Below are 18225 nucleotides of genomic sequence, written 5' to 3'. Positions count from 1 at the left end.
TTGAAAAACTACTAGATCAAAAATACTCAGCTTTGCAACAGTTTTTTTGCTAAAAGGAAATTGATGTGACTCTTTTTTAAACCCTATAGATCCTCACAATGAGTTTGGGTGAGTAACTCTGAATATAAACGTAACTTTGTTTGAAAGAATAATGAAGAGGCCACTTTTACCTGCTCCTTGTTGGATGTGATTAGGTGGACTGGTGGGATGTGAAACTAACTTTTTTTGAAAGTAAAGTGCATTCAGTAATGTAGAGATAATCTTGGTATCAAAGAGGCACTGCTGGGAATTGAACCCAGGACCTCCTGTTTACGAGACAGGCGCTTTACCACTAAGCTACAGCGCCTTTTTGTACTATTACTACCTCCTTACTTTGTAGCTTCCATTGTTTCTCTGTATCTCTACAAATGTTCTTTCAGGCTGTTAAATATTGTATTGATAAAGTCCCAAAATAACAATATGTTGAGCTGTAATGTTGCATCCTGTCATGGTCAAGTAATAGATGGGGAATATGGCCCTAATATAGTTTACGCCCAAAGTAAACTAAACCCTTATTTCAGAGGTGGATAACACACCTAATTCAAGAGATATTGTCTGTAACAAAGAGGCGCTGCTGGGATTTGGACCCAGGATCTCCTGTTTACAAGACAGCCGCTTTGACCGCTAAGCTACAGCGCCTCTCAATAGTTTTCTTTTCATTCTCTCTCCTGAATTTATTTATTATAACCAAAGTAAACCAAAGCCATATGACCATATTTACCGTGTGTCCAATGCATATGGCTTCTGTCACATTCATCAATATTTGGCCTGTGAGATTTAATGAATGACTCAATGAGCACCGAAAAACTCTTTCCGTCTGCTTCACTCCAAGTAGTTTAACTCAGATAATATCCTTTGAATGCAGGTTAAAACTTCTCTGCTCCAGGTGAGACTTGAACTCACAACCTCTGCATCACTCTGCAGGTTACTGTCTTATAAGTACCGCGCGCTGACCGATTGCGCCACTGGAGCACAAAATGTCAGTAATATCAAAAACAATAGCCATTACTCTTGAATTTTCTAAATGTATCTGTTATAATAACCAAACACTCTCCTATGCTCTAGAGCAGGAATGGGCAAATGGCGGTCCGGGGGGCGCATTTGGCCCCCACTTCCTCTTTTTGCGGCCCTCAGATCAATTTAGAAACAACGTAATTAATCAAAAAAGTAAAACATATTTGTTTTACTTGTAGTACTGATACCGTCCACTAGACTCCTAGTTACGTCGCAAACTGCGTACACGATGTCATCTTAATGTTTCATCTTAATGCACACGCATGTTCCATGCTTCCAATAGTTTAAAATAGTTGTATTCCACTGTTAAATAACCTGTTCAATACAAACATGCCACTTGTAAAAATTAAATAACATTTCTGTGAACTGATATTTGTTTCGTGAGCTTATTAGAGGATGTTCCCTGAAAGATTGAAACATGTCAATGAAGATGTCAGACTTAGTATATTTGTTAATAATTACACACAATACATGGAATTTGTGTGTGTGTTCCAAGTAAATCTGCGGCCCCCTGGTGGCCAGCATATAAATGATGTGGCACCCCCCCCACCATCCAAGTTGCCCATCCCTGCTCGAGAGTCTTTCTTTTAGGCTTTAATTTGTCAGTAGAAAGTGAAAACGGTTGCTCTTAGGAACACCCAACCTCTATAAATTATGATTTTCTCAATTACAGTTCCTTATATAGATATTTACCAGTGGGCATCAGATAAATCTAGTTCAAAAAATCTAACTTTAAAAAAAAAAACTAACCCAAACCATTTCTTCAGAGGTGGATAACAGTCAACTGTAAACTATAACCTAAGTCATTTTCAAGTACAAACCTTACCAAACATTTACTATTGAATGTAATTGAACGTGGTAACGATGAGAGCTTTATCTAAATAGACGCTCTCTGTAACAAAGAGGCACTGCTTGGAGTTGAACCCAGGATCTCCTGTTTACTAGACCAGTGGTTCCCAAACTGTGTGCCGCGGCACACTGGTGTGCCGTGAGGCAAGTCCGGGTGTGCTGTGGGATTTTGTGACAACCATACATTATTATTGCAATATACAACTACACAAAAATAATTATTTTTTAATTTACTATATCAGTACTTTGTATGCACTCATTTCATAATACAGAGGCAAACTCTATACCTAAAAACAATTATTTTAATAAAAATCCTCACGGAACCCCATATTTCGCAGGTAACGCAGTTGCAGGTGGGAATTATACGACCGTGACACACCGAAGGCTGAAGGACAACATTAAAACAAAGAAACACGCAAGAGGGAAAATGGAGCGCTTTCTTGTGCGGAGCAAACCACCAACCACCAGTGCAGAGATTGCCGAAAACCCACCACCGAAAAAAAAGAGGAAAAAAACTGTCAGCAGACAGTATCATGACAGTTACCTGTCTTATGGCTTCAGTTGGACCGGGGATGGCAACAATCCGAGTGCGTCGTCTGTCGGGAGAAGTTAGCTAATGCGAACATGGTTCCAAGCAAGCTGAAGAGGCACTTGGAAACCAAACATCCCTTCCATGTTCAGAGAAACTTGGCCTACTTCATAAGAGCGTGGGATCTGAACCAGAGGCAGCAAGACCGTTTGTTGGATTGTGTGAAAGTGTCTGAAAAGGCAATGGAGGCTAGTTACATGCTAGCGGAGCTCATTGCAAAGCAGAAGAAACCTCACACAATAGCGGAGACACTCATCCTCCCCGCTTGCAAAAAAATTGTAGGTATCATGCTGGGTCCAGATGCCGCAAATGAGCTATCCAAAGTGCCGTCGTCTGATAATACCATCAAAAGAAGAATCGACGACATGTCAGAAGACATTGAGCAACAATTGACAGAGAAACTGCAGGCGAGCGGCAGATTTTCCCTACAAATAGACGAATCTACAGACATAAGTGGGGCTGCCCAACTTCTGGCAAACGTCAGATATGTTGATGCTGACTCTATCAAAGAGACGTTTTTCTTCTGCAAAGAAATGGAAAGCCATACTACGGGAGAAGAAATATTCAGGGTAACTCATAACTATTTAAAAGAGAACAGTCTGACCTGGAATATGTGCGTCAGTATTTGCACAGATGGTGCAGCAAGCATGACGGGGAGAGTGAAATGATTTATTGCTAAGGTGAGAGCACAAAACCCACATATCGTGACAAACCACTGCATTTTGCATAGAGAGGCATTAGTTGCCAAAACCATGCCCCTGGAGTTGACTGAGGTGCTGAATCAGGCTGTGCAGATGGTGAATTACATAAAATCAAGGCCCCTGAAATCTCGCCTCTTCTCCCAGCTGTGCGCCGAGATGGGAGCCGACCACCAAAGCCTGATCCTCCACGTTGGCTGTCACGGGGGAAAGTCCTATCCCGTCTTTATGAGCTTCGGGAAGAGCTTTTGGATTTTTCACGTGAACACGCTGTCCCACATAAAGACAAGCTCGCGGATGAGAGGTGGTGCGCCAGGCTGGCTTACCTCGCTGACATATTTGGGCATCTCAACGAGTTAAACGCCAAGCTTCAGGGCAGGAATGAAAACATTTTAACATCCACAGACAAGATTCGGGGGTTTATGGGCAAACTTATCCTGTGGCGCGAGGCTTTGGAACAGGGCTCCATGGACATGTTCCCGCTGGCAGGCAGCAAGGGAGCGCGCTGTATATGCCGAACACCTTCAGACCTTAAAAGAGAGGTTTGACCGCTATTTTCCACATGTGGCTGACATCGAGGACTATGACTGGATCCGAGACCCATTCCACCCGGAACTCTCATCAGAAAAGCTCACTATGAAAGGGAGAGAGGAGTGCGCAGAGCTCCGTGTGGACCGCACACTGAAACTCAAATTTAGTGAGCTCCCACTGGATCAGTTTTGGTTGGCTTCTGCATCGGAGTACCCAAGCATCTCCCACCACGCGATTGAGCAACTTCTTCTTTTTCCCACGACCTACCTGTGTGAGTTGGCGTTCTCTACTCTGGTTTACATGAAGAACAACAGGAGGTCACGGCTCTCTGTTGAACAGGACTTGCGAGTGGCCCTCTCCTCAGTGCCACCAAGGATTAAAAAAATCTGCGCGCCCCGACAGGCACATGTATCTCACTAATTTGTAAATCGGCAAAAATATTTACAATAGCACATGTTTCTATGCTGATTGCTGAAATGTTATATTTATAATTTGTAGTTCAGGACCATGGACAGTGCCGCTTCCTTGCATTGACAGTTCTCTGTGCTGAATTTCTGTTGAGTCTTTGCCTCATTTTTTGTGTGACCTGTCTGGTTTAAATGAGTGTGTTGCTGCTTTGATGAAGCCTAATTTCATAAAGTTTCAAATTAATTGAAATATTTCGTTAATAAATATTTCATGAGTAATATAGTTGTCTTTGTCACATTTTATTTGGCATTAGTAACTAATTATGCACATTTACAGATATTTTACATGATATGAGTGATAACATGTGTTATACGGGCTATTTTGCAAAATAGGTGTGCCTTGAGATTTTTTTTTGTCCTTTGGTGTGCCTTGGGCCCAAAACGTTTGGGAACCACTGTACTAGACAGGCGCTTTACCGCTAAGCCACAGCACCGCTCCAACAGTTTTTGTTTTTCTCAGATACTGTCCTCAGTAGTTTCCTCTCATTCTTCACAGGCGCTTTACAACTTAGCCACAGTGCCGTTTCTCCATCCACTACCTCCTTACTTTTTAACTTCCAGTGTGTCATTTTATTTCTACAAATGTTTATTCACACTGTAAAAATGTGCATTCATAAAGTCCCAAACTGAAAGCATGTTTAGCTGTCATGTTGCATCCTGTGTGTCCGTTTGTCACAGTCAGGTATTAGATTGGTAATGCCCTAATACAGTTTTACGCCCAAACTAAACCAAACCCCTATTTCAGAGGTGGATAACACACTTAATCCAAGAGATTTTAAATCTTTTCTTTTTACACCTTGTCCATTTAGAGCTTTGTATGTGAGGAGAAGCTCCTTCAAATCAATTCTAAAAGTGACAGGAAGCCAGTGTAGAGTAGCTAAGACAGGACTAATGTGTTCCCTCCTTTTGGTATTCCTTAGTAGTCTAGCTGCAGAGTTTTGAATGAGCTGGAGTCTTTTCATCGTGTTCTTGGGGAGACCAGTGAATAGTGCATTGCAGTAGTCTAGTCGGCTAGATATAAAAGCATGAATTAGCTTCTCTGCATCATTTTGATTTATGAATGGTCGTACCTTCGCTATGTTTCTGAGATGAAAGAAAGCTATTTTGGTCACTTTGTTTAAATGGGCGTTGAAGTTCAAATCTGAGTCCAGGATGACACAGAGACTTGTCACCTCCGGTTTAATCCAAGTGGTTAAGCTTCCTAGATTATTTGTTAGCATCTCCCTTACGCAGCCTACACACGGCGGCGTGCGTTGCCGCTTGGCGGTGGGCATGTCTTGAGCTTGGGGAGTTTACGCGAGCAACGCGACCAACAACCAATCACATGAATCTCCCGTGTCTCTCCCCAAGGGCTGGAAAATTGAAGAAGTGACCAGAAAGTCGGGTTTGTCAGCTGGAAAAAGCGATGTCTATTGTTTTAGGTACTAAACGAACGGGGGCTTGCAAAACTTTTAGCTGCTGCAGGACACAAGAGTTTGCGGAAACAAGACAGGAGTTGATAATTGGAAGGGGGGGTCTGTGTAAAGTTTGTGATGGGAAGGGGGGGGGGAGGGGGGTTCTGTTTGCAGCGGGGTAAAAAGGCTTTAAAAAGGCTCCCGTGTATGAATCTCACCATAGACATTAATGTCTAAAAAGCGATTTTTAATTAATGTCTATGGTGCTATTTTATGCAACATTGCATGGTGGCTAAATATACTGTCTATGCCTGCTGTCCATTCAAACGAAGTACACTGGATATAAACTCCCCAAACAGGCGAAAACCTACCAGTTTCACCCACTGTCTCTGCCACCTCCCTCCATGCCTGACTCCTCCGGTTTGTATCCCGGTAGGTGAACAGGGACTGAAAGCACCGGGTGATTCCCTACCGCTACGATTATTTTCTCGTCCATTTTTTGGCATATGAGGAAATGAACTGCGGTCTGGCTCTCTCAGCATACACGCGGTTTGATTGGCTAGCGCTTGAACTGTCAGATTTGCATACGCGGGATTTGATTGGCTGCCGCCTCCGCCTCAGCTTCAAAAGTAGAACATTGCTCTACTTTTGCAGCGAGCACCGCGAGGAAAGCTACGCTTTGCTCCCAGAATGCAGTTCGGCGAATCGTGACGTCACCCCATTCAAAGTGAATGGGCAGAAGCGTTGAAGAGTCACCGCACGCCGCCGTGTGTAGGGGCCGTTAGAGTCCATGGAGGTGAGTTCCTCCGAGGAGACGTCCCCCGCTGTGTCCCCTTCCCAGGATCCCCCCCACAGGACCCCATCACAGAGACACCCCTACCTAACGTGATCCAGGAGACTGAACCTCCTTCCTCACTCCCTTCCTCACCTCCTCATCTCCTTCCCTCCTCTCCTCTCAGAGGACCCTCAGACCTCCACAGACCCCCCCTCCCTCTCCTCCCTGAAGACCCAGCAAACATAGCTCTGTTTGTGGACGTTTCTCCGAGCACTGACCTCCTGAACGTCCTTCCACATGTGGACGCCTCCCCCTCCCCGCCTCCAGAGTGTCCTCACCCTTTCTCCACGGCAGCCCCCACCCTAAAGATCCCTCTAAGCACCGCTCTGACTGGGGTCCCTGTTTGCGTCACGTTCCAGTTCTACACCCCCGAACCAGAACCAGAACCCAGAGGAGACAGCAAGTGATCCAAAGAGACTAAGTGAAGTGTTTTGGCCGTGCTGCTTTCTGACAGAGGGTCTGTGAGGGTCTGAACGTAATCTGATTTTAAATAAAATACATCATTGCGGTCTGGTTATTATGTACTTTATGACTCTATCATCTTTATTTTCCATTTCATTGTATTTTTGAATGATTTTTTAAATTGTTTTTTATCTATTTTATTTTCACATTTTCATCAATTGCTTGTCAAACCCTTTGAAGTGTATCAGAGGAGCTCTAAAAGGCTATATCATTGTTTTAAATGTGATAATTGGTCATAATGTTATCGTTATTTTTACTTTACTTCCTTTATTCTACCTATTTCTATCATTAAGATTTAATCATTTTTTTAATCATCATTTTTAATTCACTGTATTTTCACTTAAATGTTGTTTATTATGACTTTCATTAGTTTTATTTTCAACATTTTACCACTTTGTAACATCCTCGTGTTTGTCAATTGGTCGTCAAACACAGATTAATAAAGTTTTTTTGTTATATCATCAGTTTTATTTTCTATTTCCCAATAATTGTCGTTGATCATTATCCAATCCAATCCACTTTATTTCTATAGCACATTTAAAAACAACAGAGTTGACCAAAGTGCTGTACATCAACAACTGTATAAAAACATAGCATAAATACATAAAGAACAGACAGGACATGAAACAAATGTAAAACACGAGACAATGAAACCAGATCAGAAGCCACAGACTGATAACTCTCCTACATGACGTACAAACAGTACAAAACACAAGTAAGATAAAAACCCAAATGTAAAAGCACAAGTGTCACCTGGTCTGTAAATGCCAGGGAAAAGAAGTGGGTTTTTAAACGAGATTTACAAACAGGCAGAGTTGGAGCAAGTCTAACCTGGAGGGGCAATTCGTTCCATACTTTTGGAGCTGCAACAGCAAAGGCTCTGTCTCCTCGCTGCTTCAACCTCGATTTAGGGACGACCAGAAGGAGTCTGTCAGCAGACCTCAGTGACCGTGTGGGTGTGTATGGTTTCAAAAGATCTGCCAGGTACGGTGGGGCTAAACCGTTTAGGGCTTTGTATGCAAACAATAACATTTTAAACTGTATTCTAAAACTGACTGGTAGCCAATGTAAAGAGGCGAGTACAGGCGTAATATGTTCACGCCTGCCCAGTGGCGGTTCTAGAACATTTGACATGGGGTGGCAAAGGGGGGGCAAGAGGTCATGCCAGGGTGGCATGGGAGAGCGGACAGCACGTGGTATTTTATACATAACCTATTTATTGTTAATTCATGCCCTAACACAAGTGTTCTGAATGCACAAGAGAAACAAGGTGTTCAGACGAACAATCAGGTGCCCTTTGAGTCCCCCAAGCTTACTTCAACTATTTTAAATGAAAGGAAACTACAAAATGTATTTTAAAGCAATGAATTAATGGAACAGGTTGTTTTGCATTACAATGTAAAACTAAATATATATATATTTTTTGTTTTTAAAAAATGGGTTGTCTTAGTAGTAGACAACAGACATATTTGCATGTCCTCACTAAGCATTATTACATATTAATTTAATATTAAACAAATCAAAATGGCCAATTATCCCAAAATGTTGCTGCTAATATAATCATATGCTTGTCAACTTTAACTGATCAAAAAGAAATTCTGAATAAATACTTGAATTATCTATGAAATTGCAATATTGACACACGTTCCTCAGTTTGTTTCAACCCCGTCACGCCATACCATTTACCCTCCTATTAAAATAATGGATCAGTCCATGTGTCATCTGCATTGAGGGAATTACATCACAAAAGTCTTCTGAAGAAAAGATGGCAAAGAAAGGCAAGTGTCAGTTTCTTCTCTTACCGATATTTCAGTTTTTGTATTGTCAGATTAAGATTGACAAGCTCAACATTTCAACTCTGTTGTATGAATTAATAAAAGTAAATAATTGTTTATTACAAAATAAACAATAGTTTTGCAAAAAATTACAATTTTGTAATGTCCTTGACTTCCATGTGGTGCCATATCTTAGCTAGACAAGGTCTCATGGCTACTTTTTGTCAAAAACTTCAACCCTGTCACATTTTTTCAAGGAAATTCCTAGTAATTATTTATACTTTGTGCCTGAGGTGGGAAAATGTAACTAGTCCACTACCAGATGTTATGACCAAACATTTTGGTTTCATTTTTCAAAGATGTAAAGACCCAAAAGACACCCGATTCAGAGAATACTAAGAATTCTGCTTATTACTGTAGTACAGTCAAAGTACTTAGTTATAATGAAGTACACAAATGACATCACCCATCTCTTCAGAGAGCTAAATGGGACCTGTGCAGAAACACATTTCAATACATATTTGTCAATACTAAGAGCTGCTAGATTGTGCTGCTGTGATGGAATATGTAAGGAGAAGAAGAACATACCATGTGGTCCAGCTGGAGTCTCATCTGCCTCCTGATCCCTGCCTCTGTCCCTCTTTCTGACACTTCATCTGTATTCCTCACATACATTTCTTCTTCTTCACTAATGTCTTCATCTCCTCCTCTTCCTCCTGCTCTGACCCTCCTGGTCTCTTCATCTCCTCCTCTTCCTCCTGCTCTGACCCTCCTGGTCTCTTCATCTCCTCCTCTTCCTCCTGCTCTAAGGTTTTGATGTAAGAATACATATTTATTGCCAGGAATACACAAATGAATGTGATGGAGTTTTGGCGATTAGGCCCCGTTGTGCAGGAGTATCATTCGGGAGGGGAGAACCGATCTGATGAAACCCCCCGGGGTCTAGACGCTGGTGGTGGTGAACGGATAGTTGGGTTTGGGCTGAAGGGGAGGGGCTTAGCTTGACCCTGGTGGTGGTGAATGGATAGTTGGGTTCGGTCTGAAGGGGAGGGGCTTAGCTTGACCCTGGATTCAGAGGGACAGGAGGTGAAAAGGGGTGGAGGAGGATTGCGTCGAGTCACCTGAAATGACAGCTGTCAGAGGGGAGAGCAGATTTAAAAGGGTTAGCGGAGCGCTATGATAGGCTCTTGAGAATAGAGCGAAGTGATTGGTTAAGCTGGGGAGTGACGCCCCCGATCACTTATTGAGAGGAGAGAGAGAGAGTAACATGTAAATAGTAAATGAATGAGTAAAGACGGTCTTCCTGGTTGAACTTGCGCTGAGCTTCATTTAGTCTCAGATCACTTCCACATGTTCTCCATCAGCTTCGTATGGCACCTTGGACATAACACAAGAAGAACATCCTGTTTTTGTTTTTGAAAGACAAACCTTTATTAATGATCTAAACATTTCATTTGATCACACATCCCATCAGTAAAGTCTGTTCAATGATTTCATGATCAGTTTCACTTTATCCACACCATACATGTGTTTCATCTCAGCTATTTCAAACAGAATCATACATGATTTCCTTATTGATTATTATCAAGATAAGTTATGTTCTATAAAACATCAGAGTACCCAATTTCTATTTGGACAACAACAACAACAATTAGCCTGCAAAAAAATAACATTTTATTTCCCAAGCAAAGACTCTAAGCTATTTACAGGAGAATAATGAATGATGTACTTATTGATTATGATCATGACAGTAAGTAATATCATTTTAAATAAACATGTTATGATGAAATAAGTGTTATAACCATCTGGGAACTCATTTGTTTGTTAATTTGGGCAACAATAACATTAAATCTGTCAAAAATAATACATGTGATTATAAATGCCTCTATTGTTTTAGAAAGTGGGCAGAATAAAATGTGTAGAATAAAAGAAGCTCTGCTGCTTTCTCTCTGAAGACTCGTGCATTACAAGAGAAACAATAACATGAATCAAAAGAAATATCCAACACATATTTAGAGCAAAGTTTACATATCAGTTCAGGTGAACAAGGATCCTCCTGAGCAGTGACAGCCTCCATGGCTACACAGACACAGGAAGGAGCCGGAAGAAAGTTCAACCTTTAAAGAACAACTCATGAGGAGATGTTGAAGCACATCCCATCATGTTTGATTGACAGCTGATCTCTGCGCAGTGAAGACATGAACAATCAGCTCTGATGGACACACGGTGACTTTAAGAAGTAGAAGAGTTCCTCCAATGACTTCAGGCTATTTGAGTTTACACAACTCAGCAGTGTCTCCATCATTATAATAAACCCGAACTCCAGCATGTAGCGGCTGAGTGAATGTGGTCTGCACTCTGTGGAGGAGAGTCATGGTTTCAGAGACGCTGTAGAAGGACAGAATACCTGCTCTGTGATCCAGGTACACTCCTACTCTGGAGGACAGAGGACCTGAGACGGGAGTGTCGATACTGTTGTAACGAAATGAATATCTGTTTTGGTTACAATCTAAGGACCAAGATTTGTCATTGTATCCAAATCGACTTCCCAACCCTGCTCTGCTGATATTCTTGTATGCGACTGCTACAACAACTCCTCTCCCTCTCCGCTCCACCTCCCAGTAACAACGTCCAGTCAGACTCTCTCTACTCAGGACCTGAGGCCGTGCAGTGAATCTGTCTGGGTGACTAGAATAAGACTGTGGTTGTTTCATGAATGTTGCTTTTCTGTTCCCCTCAGATAATAACAGATGTGTGCTTGCTGTGTTTGGATCCAGAGTGATCTCCTGTGAATATTTGAAGAACCCAGCTCTAGTGGTGGGCTCTGTTGCTGACAGTAAAACCTTCACCTCAGTCGGTGAGACGTTTGTCCATTCCTCTCTCAGGACGTCCTGTAGTTTGTCTCTGACTGCTGACAGGGCCGCCGTCACGTCCTCAAAGTAGCTCAGAGGACGGATGTTGATGCTGGAGGAGTGTGTAGGTTCACTGAGGGCTGACAGTGAGGGGTAGCTGTGCAGAAACTGGTTGTGATCCTCTGTGTGAGACAGCAGCTTCAGCTCAGCGTCTCTCCTCTTCAGCTCAGAGATCTCCTGCTCCAGCTTCTCCTGAAGCTCTTTGACTCGACTCACTTCTCTCTTCTGCTGGGATCTGACCTGCTGCTTCACATCAGAGCTTCTCTTCTCCATGAGACGGATCAGCTCAGTGAACATCTTCTCACTGTCCTCCACTGCTTTATCAGCAGAGCCATTGACGGCCTCCACCTCCTGCTGAAGCAGCTTCACCACCTTCTCTCCGTCCTGGATTCTCTGCTGGATGTTTAGTCGACTCCCCTCCAGCTCTCTCTGCCTCTCAGTCCTCTCTGCTGCAGCTGACACTGTGTCGTGGCCTTTGTGTTCGTCCATAGAGCAGAGATAACAGATACACTGCTGATCAGTGCGGCAGAAGATCTTCATCACCTCGTCGTGACGAGAGCAGATGTTCTCCTGGAGCTTCTTGGAGGGCTCCACCAGCTTGTGTTTTTTTAATGGAGCTGCGTCATAATGAGGCTGGAGGTGTTTGTCACAGTAAGAGGCCACACACTGCAGACAGGACTTACAGGCTCTCAGTTTCCTCCCAGTGCAGACATCACAGGCCACATCTTCAGCTCCAGCATAGCAGAGATCAGCAGGAGCAGGTGGGGGTCCAGTCTTCTTCAGCTCCTCCACTAAAGCTGCTAACATGGTGTTTTTCAGCAGGACAGGCCTCGGTGTGAAGCTCTGCCTACACTGAGGGCAGCTGTGGATCTTCTTCTCATCCTCTCCGTCCCAGAAGCCTTTAATACACTTCATGCAGTAGCTGTGTCCACAGGTAGTGCTCACCGGATCCTTCAGTAGATCCAGACAGATGGGACAAGATATTAAGGTTTCCCGCTCCAGCTGAACTCCTTTCTGCGCCATTTCCCCTCTCAGTAGCAGCGAGTGTGTGAGTTTCACTTCCTGAGAGCTGAAACTAGTGAGACAGGTTATCTGAACTGGATGTGTGTGGGCGGTGAATGTGGCCTATCAGCTCTTGTACTTTACCCACATGTTGGTTACACCCCTCCTCCTCAGTGTGGATCTGAAGGGGAGGAACCAGGAAACACAGAGTGGAGCTGGCTGTGTCTGAGAGCATGAAGAAGAGGGAGGGCTTATCAAACTCTGAGTCGTTCAGGAGGAGGAGCAGCGCTCAGACTCTGACCTACACAGAGCCTCGGTTACAACCTGCTCTTCATTTGAAAAGAGCTTTTAGTTGTAAAATAAGTTGGTAAACTTACAAAATCTGAAGGAGGTTAAATACTTGTTTCCTCCACTGTAAATGTATAGCCTCAATGTCCTGAGATAGCTGATTGATTTAATAGTTGAATGTACACTAAGTCGTTTTTTACTGTAAGTAGTAGTAGTAGTAGTAGTAGTAGTAGTAGTAGTAGAAGTCGTAATAGTTGTAATAGTAGTAGTAGTAGTAGTAGTAGTAGTAGTAGTAGTAGTAGTAGTAGTAGAAGTCGTAATAGTAGTAGTAGAAGTCGTAATAGTAGTAGTAGTATTGTGTGTGTGTGTGGGGGGGGGGCTTTTATATAGAAATCCTTATCCTCTGCATTCACACTAGCTATGAACCCGAAAACTATACATGTCCTCTTTAATTGACAGCAAAATTATGATTTGTGGTTGAAACCTTCTTTTAAATCTTTTCTTTTTACACCTTGTCCATTTAGAGCTTTGTATGTGAGGAGAAGCACCTTCAAATCAATTCTAAAAGTGACAGGAAGCCAGTGTAGAGTAGCTAAGACAGGACTAATGTGTTCCCTCCTTTTGGTATTCCTTAGTAGTCTAGCTGCAGAGTTTTGAATGAGCTGGAGTCTTTTCATCGTGTTCTTGGGGAGACCAGTGAATAGTGCATTGCAGTAGTCTAGTCGGCTAGATATAAAAGCATGAATTAGCTTCTCTGCATCATTTTGATTTATGAATGGTCGTACCTTCGCTATGTTTCTGAGATGAAAGAAAGCTATTTTGGTCACTTTGTTTAAATGGGCGTTGAAGTTCAAATCTGAGTCCAGGATGACACCGAGACTTGTCACCTCCGGTTTAATCCAAGTGGTTAAGCTTCCTAGATTATTTGTTAGCATCTCCCTTAGAGTCCATGGAGGTGAGTTCCTCCGAGGAGACGTCCCCCGCTGTGTCCCCTTCCCAGGATCCCCCCCACAGGACCCCATCACAGAGACACCCCTACCTAACGTGATCCAGGAGACTGAACCTCCTTCCTCACCTCCTCCCCTCCTCATCTCCTTCCCTCCTCTCCTCTCAGAGGACCCTCAGACCTCCACAGACCCCCTCCCTCTCCTCCCTGAAGACCCAGCAAACATAGCTCTGTTTGTGGACGTTTCTCCAAGCGCTGACCTCCTGAACGTCCTTCCACATGTGGACGCCTCCCCCTCCCCCCCCCTCCAGAGTTTCCTCACCCTTTCTCCACGGCAGCCCCCACCCTAAAGATCCCTCTAAGCACCGCTCTGACCGGGGTCCCTGTTTGCGTCACGTTCCAGTTCTACACCCCCGAACCAGAACCAGAACCCAGAGGAGACAGCAAGTGATCCAAAGAGACTAAGTGAAGTGTTTTGGCCGTGCTGCTTTCTGACAGAGGGTCTGTGAGGGTCTGAACGTAATCTGATTTTAAATAAAATACATCATTGCGGTCTGGTTATTATGTACTTTATGACTCTATCATCTTTATTTTCCATTTCATTGCATTTTTGAATGATTTTTTTAATTGTTTTTAATCTATTTTATTTTCACATTTGTATCAATTGCTTGTCAAACCCTTTGAAGTGTATCAGAGGAGCTCTAAAAGGTGCTATATCATTGTTTTAAATGTGATAATTGGTCATAATGTTATCATTAAGATTTAATCATTTTTTTTAATCATTTTTAATTCACTGTATTTTCACTTAAATGTTGTTTATTATGACTTTCATTAGTTTTATTTTCAACATTTTACCACTTTGTAACATCCTCGTGTTTGTCAATTGGTCGTCAAACACAGATTAATAAAGTTATTTTGTTATATCATCAGTTTTATTTTCTATTTCCCAATAATTGTCGTTGATCATTATCCAATCCAATCCACTTTATTTCTATAGCACATTTAAAAACAACAGAGTTGACCAAAGTGCTGTACATCAACAACTGTATAAAAACATGGCATAAATACATGAAGAACAGACAGGACATGAAACAAATGTAAAACACGAGACAATGAAACCAGGTCAGAAGCCACAGACTGATAACTCTCCTACATGACGTAAAAACAGTACAAAACAGAAGTAAGATAAAAACCCAAATGTAAAAGCACAAGTGTCACCTGGGGCCTCATTTATAACGCCTTGCGTAGGATTGACGTAGGAAGGTTGCTTACGTAGTACAAAGCACAAAAATAGGTACATAAATGTTCCGCCATTTTCCGATTCACAAAACATTGCGTACCGGCGAGGGAAGTGCGTACGGCACTCCCTACGCCTGTTTCCCTTGATAAATCACAATCGACTCGTAACGCCCATATTTGCCTATACATAGTCAAAGAAACGCCCATTCATTCATTCATTTTGACTGACTGCATGAAGAAGATCGCAGGAAATTACGATAGAACAGCTAAAAAAGACATCTCACACCGTGTCAGATTTTGGTTATTGTGGGGAGGTCGAGATAAATCATATTGTTTGGTGGATGCAGTTTGAACCAGAGTAGCAGCATGGAGGTCGGATCGTCACCAAAATAAATAAATAAGTGGTCCGAAAAAAGTTAATGACAAAACAAATACACATAACCTTCCTCAGGCAGTGTGTTTGTCCCGGGGACAGGAGACACCCCCTTGATGAGAAACTGTAAGAAATGATCGGGAATCCCTCCGGAGTGGAGTCATGACGACTGGATCTGAATTATTTTTGTTGTATTTGGTGGTTTGTGTTCCAGCTGTCGATCAGCAACTATATATCCATAATCCACCAGTTAAAGGAAATACAACTAATGGATTGTGTTATATTAGCTGTACAATTTACCACATATGGTGTTCTTAGTTTCCATACCTCCTGTGTTTTACGAGCGACTTATCAAGTCTTGGCGAACGGCATAAAACACGATTAAACGTGATAGTATATAAAACCATGCTCGTATCTACAACCTATAGAAATGCAAAACGGCGTCAGTTTAGACGTAATTCTGTCCTCCTGCTTACCGCATCATTTATGAGAAAACATTTCATAACATTAACACAACATATTCGAGGTGGTTTTAAATAGCATATCCGTATTTATTTATTTCTCCAAGTTATGTTTTTGTGTGCACTGAGGAGTCTCAAACAGGCGTTTGTTTAATCATTTTAAGATTGGCTTTAATCAATGTTTGAAAATGAATTCTTCATATTTGATAAATGAGAGGTAACATTTTATTTATGGTATTATTTCCACATATTTCTCTCCATTCTTCCTTCTGCCAACGGTGTCGCAGTTTCTCGTCTCTCCCGTTTGTGTGCTTAGTGCGTACGCATGGGTTAGAGTTTGCGTGGAGGACAGCACATTTTCCCGTCAAGTTAGTATTTTATAAATCGCAAACATTGCGTAGAAACTGGCGTACGCCATTTTTTGAGCGTATATCCCTTTATAAATGAGGCCCCAGGTCTGTAAATGCCAGGGAAAAGAAGTGGGTTTTTAAACGAGATTTACAAACAGGCAGAGTTGGAGCAAGTCTAACCTGGAGGGGCAATTCGTTCCATACTTTTGGAGCTGCAACAGCAAAGGCTCTGTCTCCTCGCTGCTTCAACCTTGATTTAGGGACGACCAGAAGGAGTCTGTCAGCAGACCTCAGTGACTGTGTGGGTGTGTATGGTTTTAAAAGATCTGCCAGGTACGGTGGGGCTAAACCGTTTAGGGCTTTGTATGCAAACAATAACATTTTAAACTGTATTCTAAAACTGACTGGTAGCCAATGTAAAGAGGCGAGTACAGGCGTAATATGTTCACGCCTGCCCAGTGGCGGTTCTAGAACATTTCACATGGGGTGGCAAAGGGGCGGCAAGAGGTCATGCCAGGGTGGCATGGGAGGGCGGACAGCACGTGGTATTTTATACATAACCTATTTATTGTTAATTCATGCCCTAACACAAGTGTTCTTAATGCACAAGAGAAACAAGGTGTTCAGACGAACAATCAGGTGCCCTTTGAGTCCCCCAAGCTTACTTCAACAATTTTAAATGAAAGGAAACTACAAAATGTATTTTAAAGCAATGAATTAATGGAACAGGTTGTTTTGCATTACAATGTAAAACTAAATATATATATATTTTGTTTTTAAAAAATGGGTTGTCTTAGTAGTAGAGAACAGACATATTTGCATGTCCTCACTAAGCATTATTACATATTAATTTAATATTAAACAAATCAAAATGGCCAATTATCCCAAAATGTTGCTGCTAATATAATCATATGCTTGTCAACTTTAACTGATCAAAAAGAAATTCTGAATAAATACTTGAATTATCTATGAAATTGCAATATTGACACACGTCCCTCAGTTTGTTTCAACCCCGTCACGCCATACCATTTACCCTCCTATTAAAATAATGGATCAGTCCATGTGTGATCTGCATTGAGGGAATTACATCACAAAAGTCTTCTGAAGAAAAGATGGCAAAGAAAGGCAAGTGTCAGTTTCTTCTCTTACCTATATTTCAGTTTTTGTATTGTCAGATTAAGATTGACAAGCTCAACATTTCAACTCTGTTGTATGAATTAATAAAAGTAAATAATTGTTTATTACAAAATAAACAATAGTTTTGCAAAAAATTACAATTTTGTAATGTCCTTGACTTCCATGTGGTGCCATATCTTAGCTAGACAAGGTCTCATGGCTACTTTTTGTCAAAAACTTCAACCCTGTCACATTTTTTCAAGGAAATTCCTAGTAATTATTTATACTTTGTGCCTGAGGTGGGAAAATGTAACTAGTCCACTACCAGATGTTATGACCAAACATTTTGGTTTCATTTTTCAAAGATGTAAAGACCCAAAAGGCACCCGATTCAGAGAATATTCAGAATTCTGCTTATTACTGTAGTACAGTCAAAGTACCAGTGGCGAGCCGTCAGGGCCCTCTAGGCCCTCTGTGAGGGCCTAAGATATTCTAAAAAATAATATTTAAAAACATTTTAAATTTTTTTTTTTTTTTTTAAATATATATATTTTTTAATATTATTTTTGTTATATTTTTCATTAGTTTTACCGAAAAAAAACTTGATTTAATTATATTTAAAATAACATTTCCAAATAAATAAATCCTTCGAATCTGCCTGTTCAGTCTCTGTTGAATGTGAAGGGTTACATGAAAGAAGCTCGTCTGGCCCTCTCTGCGATTCACAGAGGGCCCGCTATAGTAACTGAACGAGAGAGTAATGTCAAATGACAGTACAATTGACCAATCATATCTTCCCTCTAAATGGGTGGGTTTTATTATCGCGGACTTTATGACAAGTTCCGCCCGCTGTGAAACTTTTCTTGTTTCCATAGCAACAACAAC

At 41.8% G+C, this 18225-nt stretch overlaps 1 protein-coding gene and 3 non-coding genes across 4 annotated transcripts; all 4 read right to left on the bottom strand.

Moving 5' to 3' along the window:
* Positions 1-274: 274 nt before the first annotated feature.
* trnat-cgu lies at positions 275-346 on the bottom strand. The gene has a single exon. It is a non-coding gene; the product is annotated as a tRNA-Thr (tRNA).
* Positions 347-605: 259 nt separating this feature from the next.
* On the bottom strand, positions 606-678 carry trnat-ugu. Its single transcript has one exon. It is a non-coding gene; the product is annotated as a tRNA-Thr (tRNA).
* Positions 679-917: 239 nt separating this feature from the next.
* trnai-uau lies at positions 918-1011 on the bottom strand. The gene is made up of 2 exons: positions 974-1011; positions 918-953 (listed from the first exon to the last, which is right to left on the bottom strand). It is a non-coding gene; the product is annotated as a tRNA-Ile (tRNA).
* Positions 1012-10059: 9048 nt separating this feature from the next.
* Positions 10060-12782, bottom strand: LOC117473337 (tripartite motif-containing protein 16-like). The gene has a single exon (XM_034118887.1). It carries the CDS (start codon positions 12586-12588, stop codon positions 10921-10923), a length of 1668 nt encoding a protein of 555 aa, XP_033974778.1. The 5' UTR covers positions 12589-12782; the 3' UTR covers positions 10060-10920.
* Positions 12783-18225: the final 5443 nt, after the last annotated feature.

Source organism: Trematomus bernacchii, unplaced genomic scaffold, assembly GCF_902827165.1.
Source record: "Trematomus bernacchii unplaced genomic scaffold, fTreBer1.1, whole genome shotgun sequence".
Lineage (NCBI taxonomy): Eukaryota > Metazoa > Chordata > Actinopteri > Perciformes > Nototheniidae > Trematomus > Trematomus bernacchii.
This window is presented reverse-complemented; position numbering and strand designations above follow the sequence as displayed.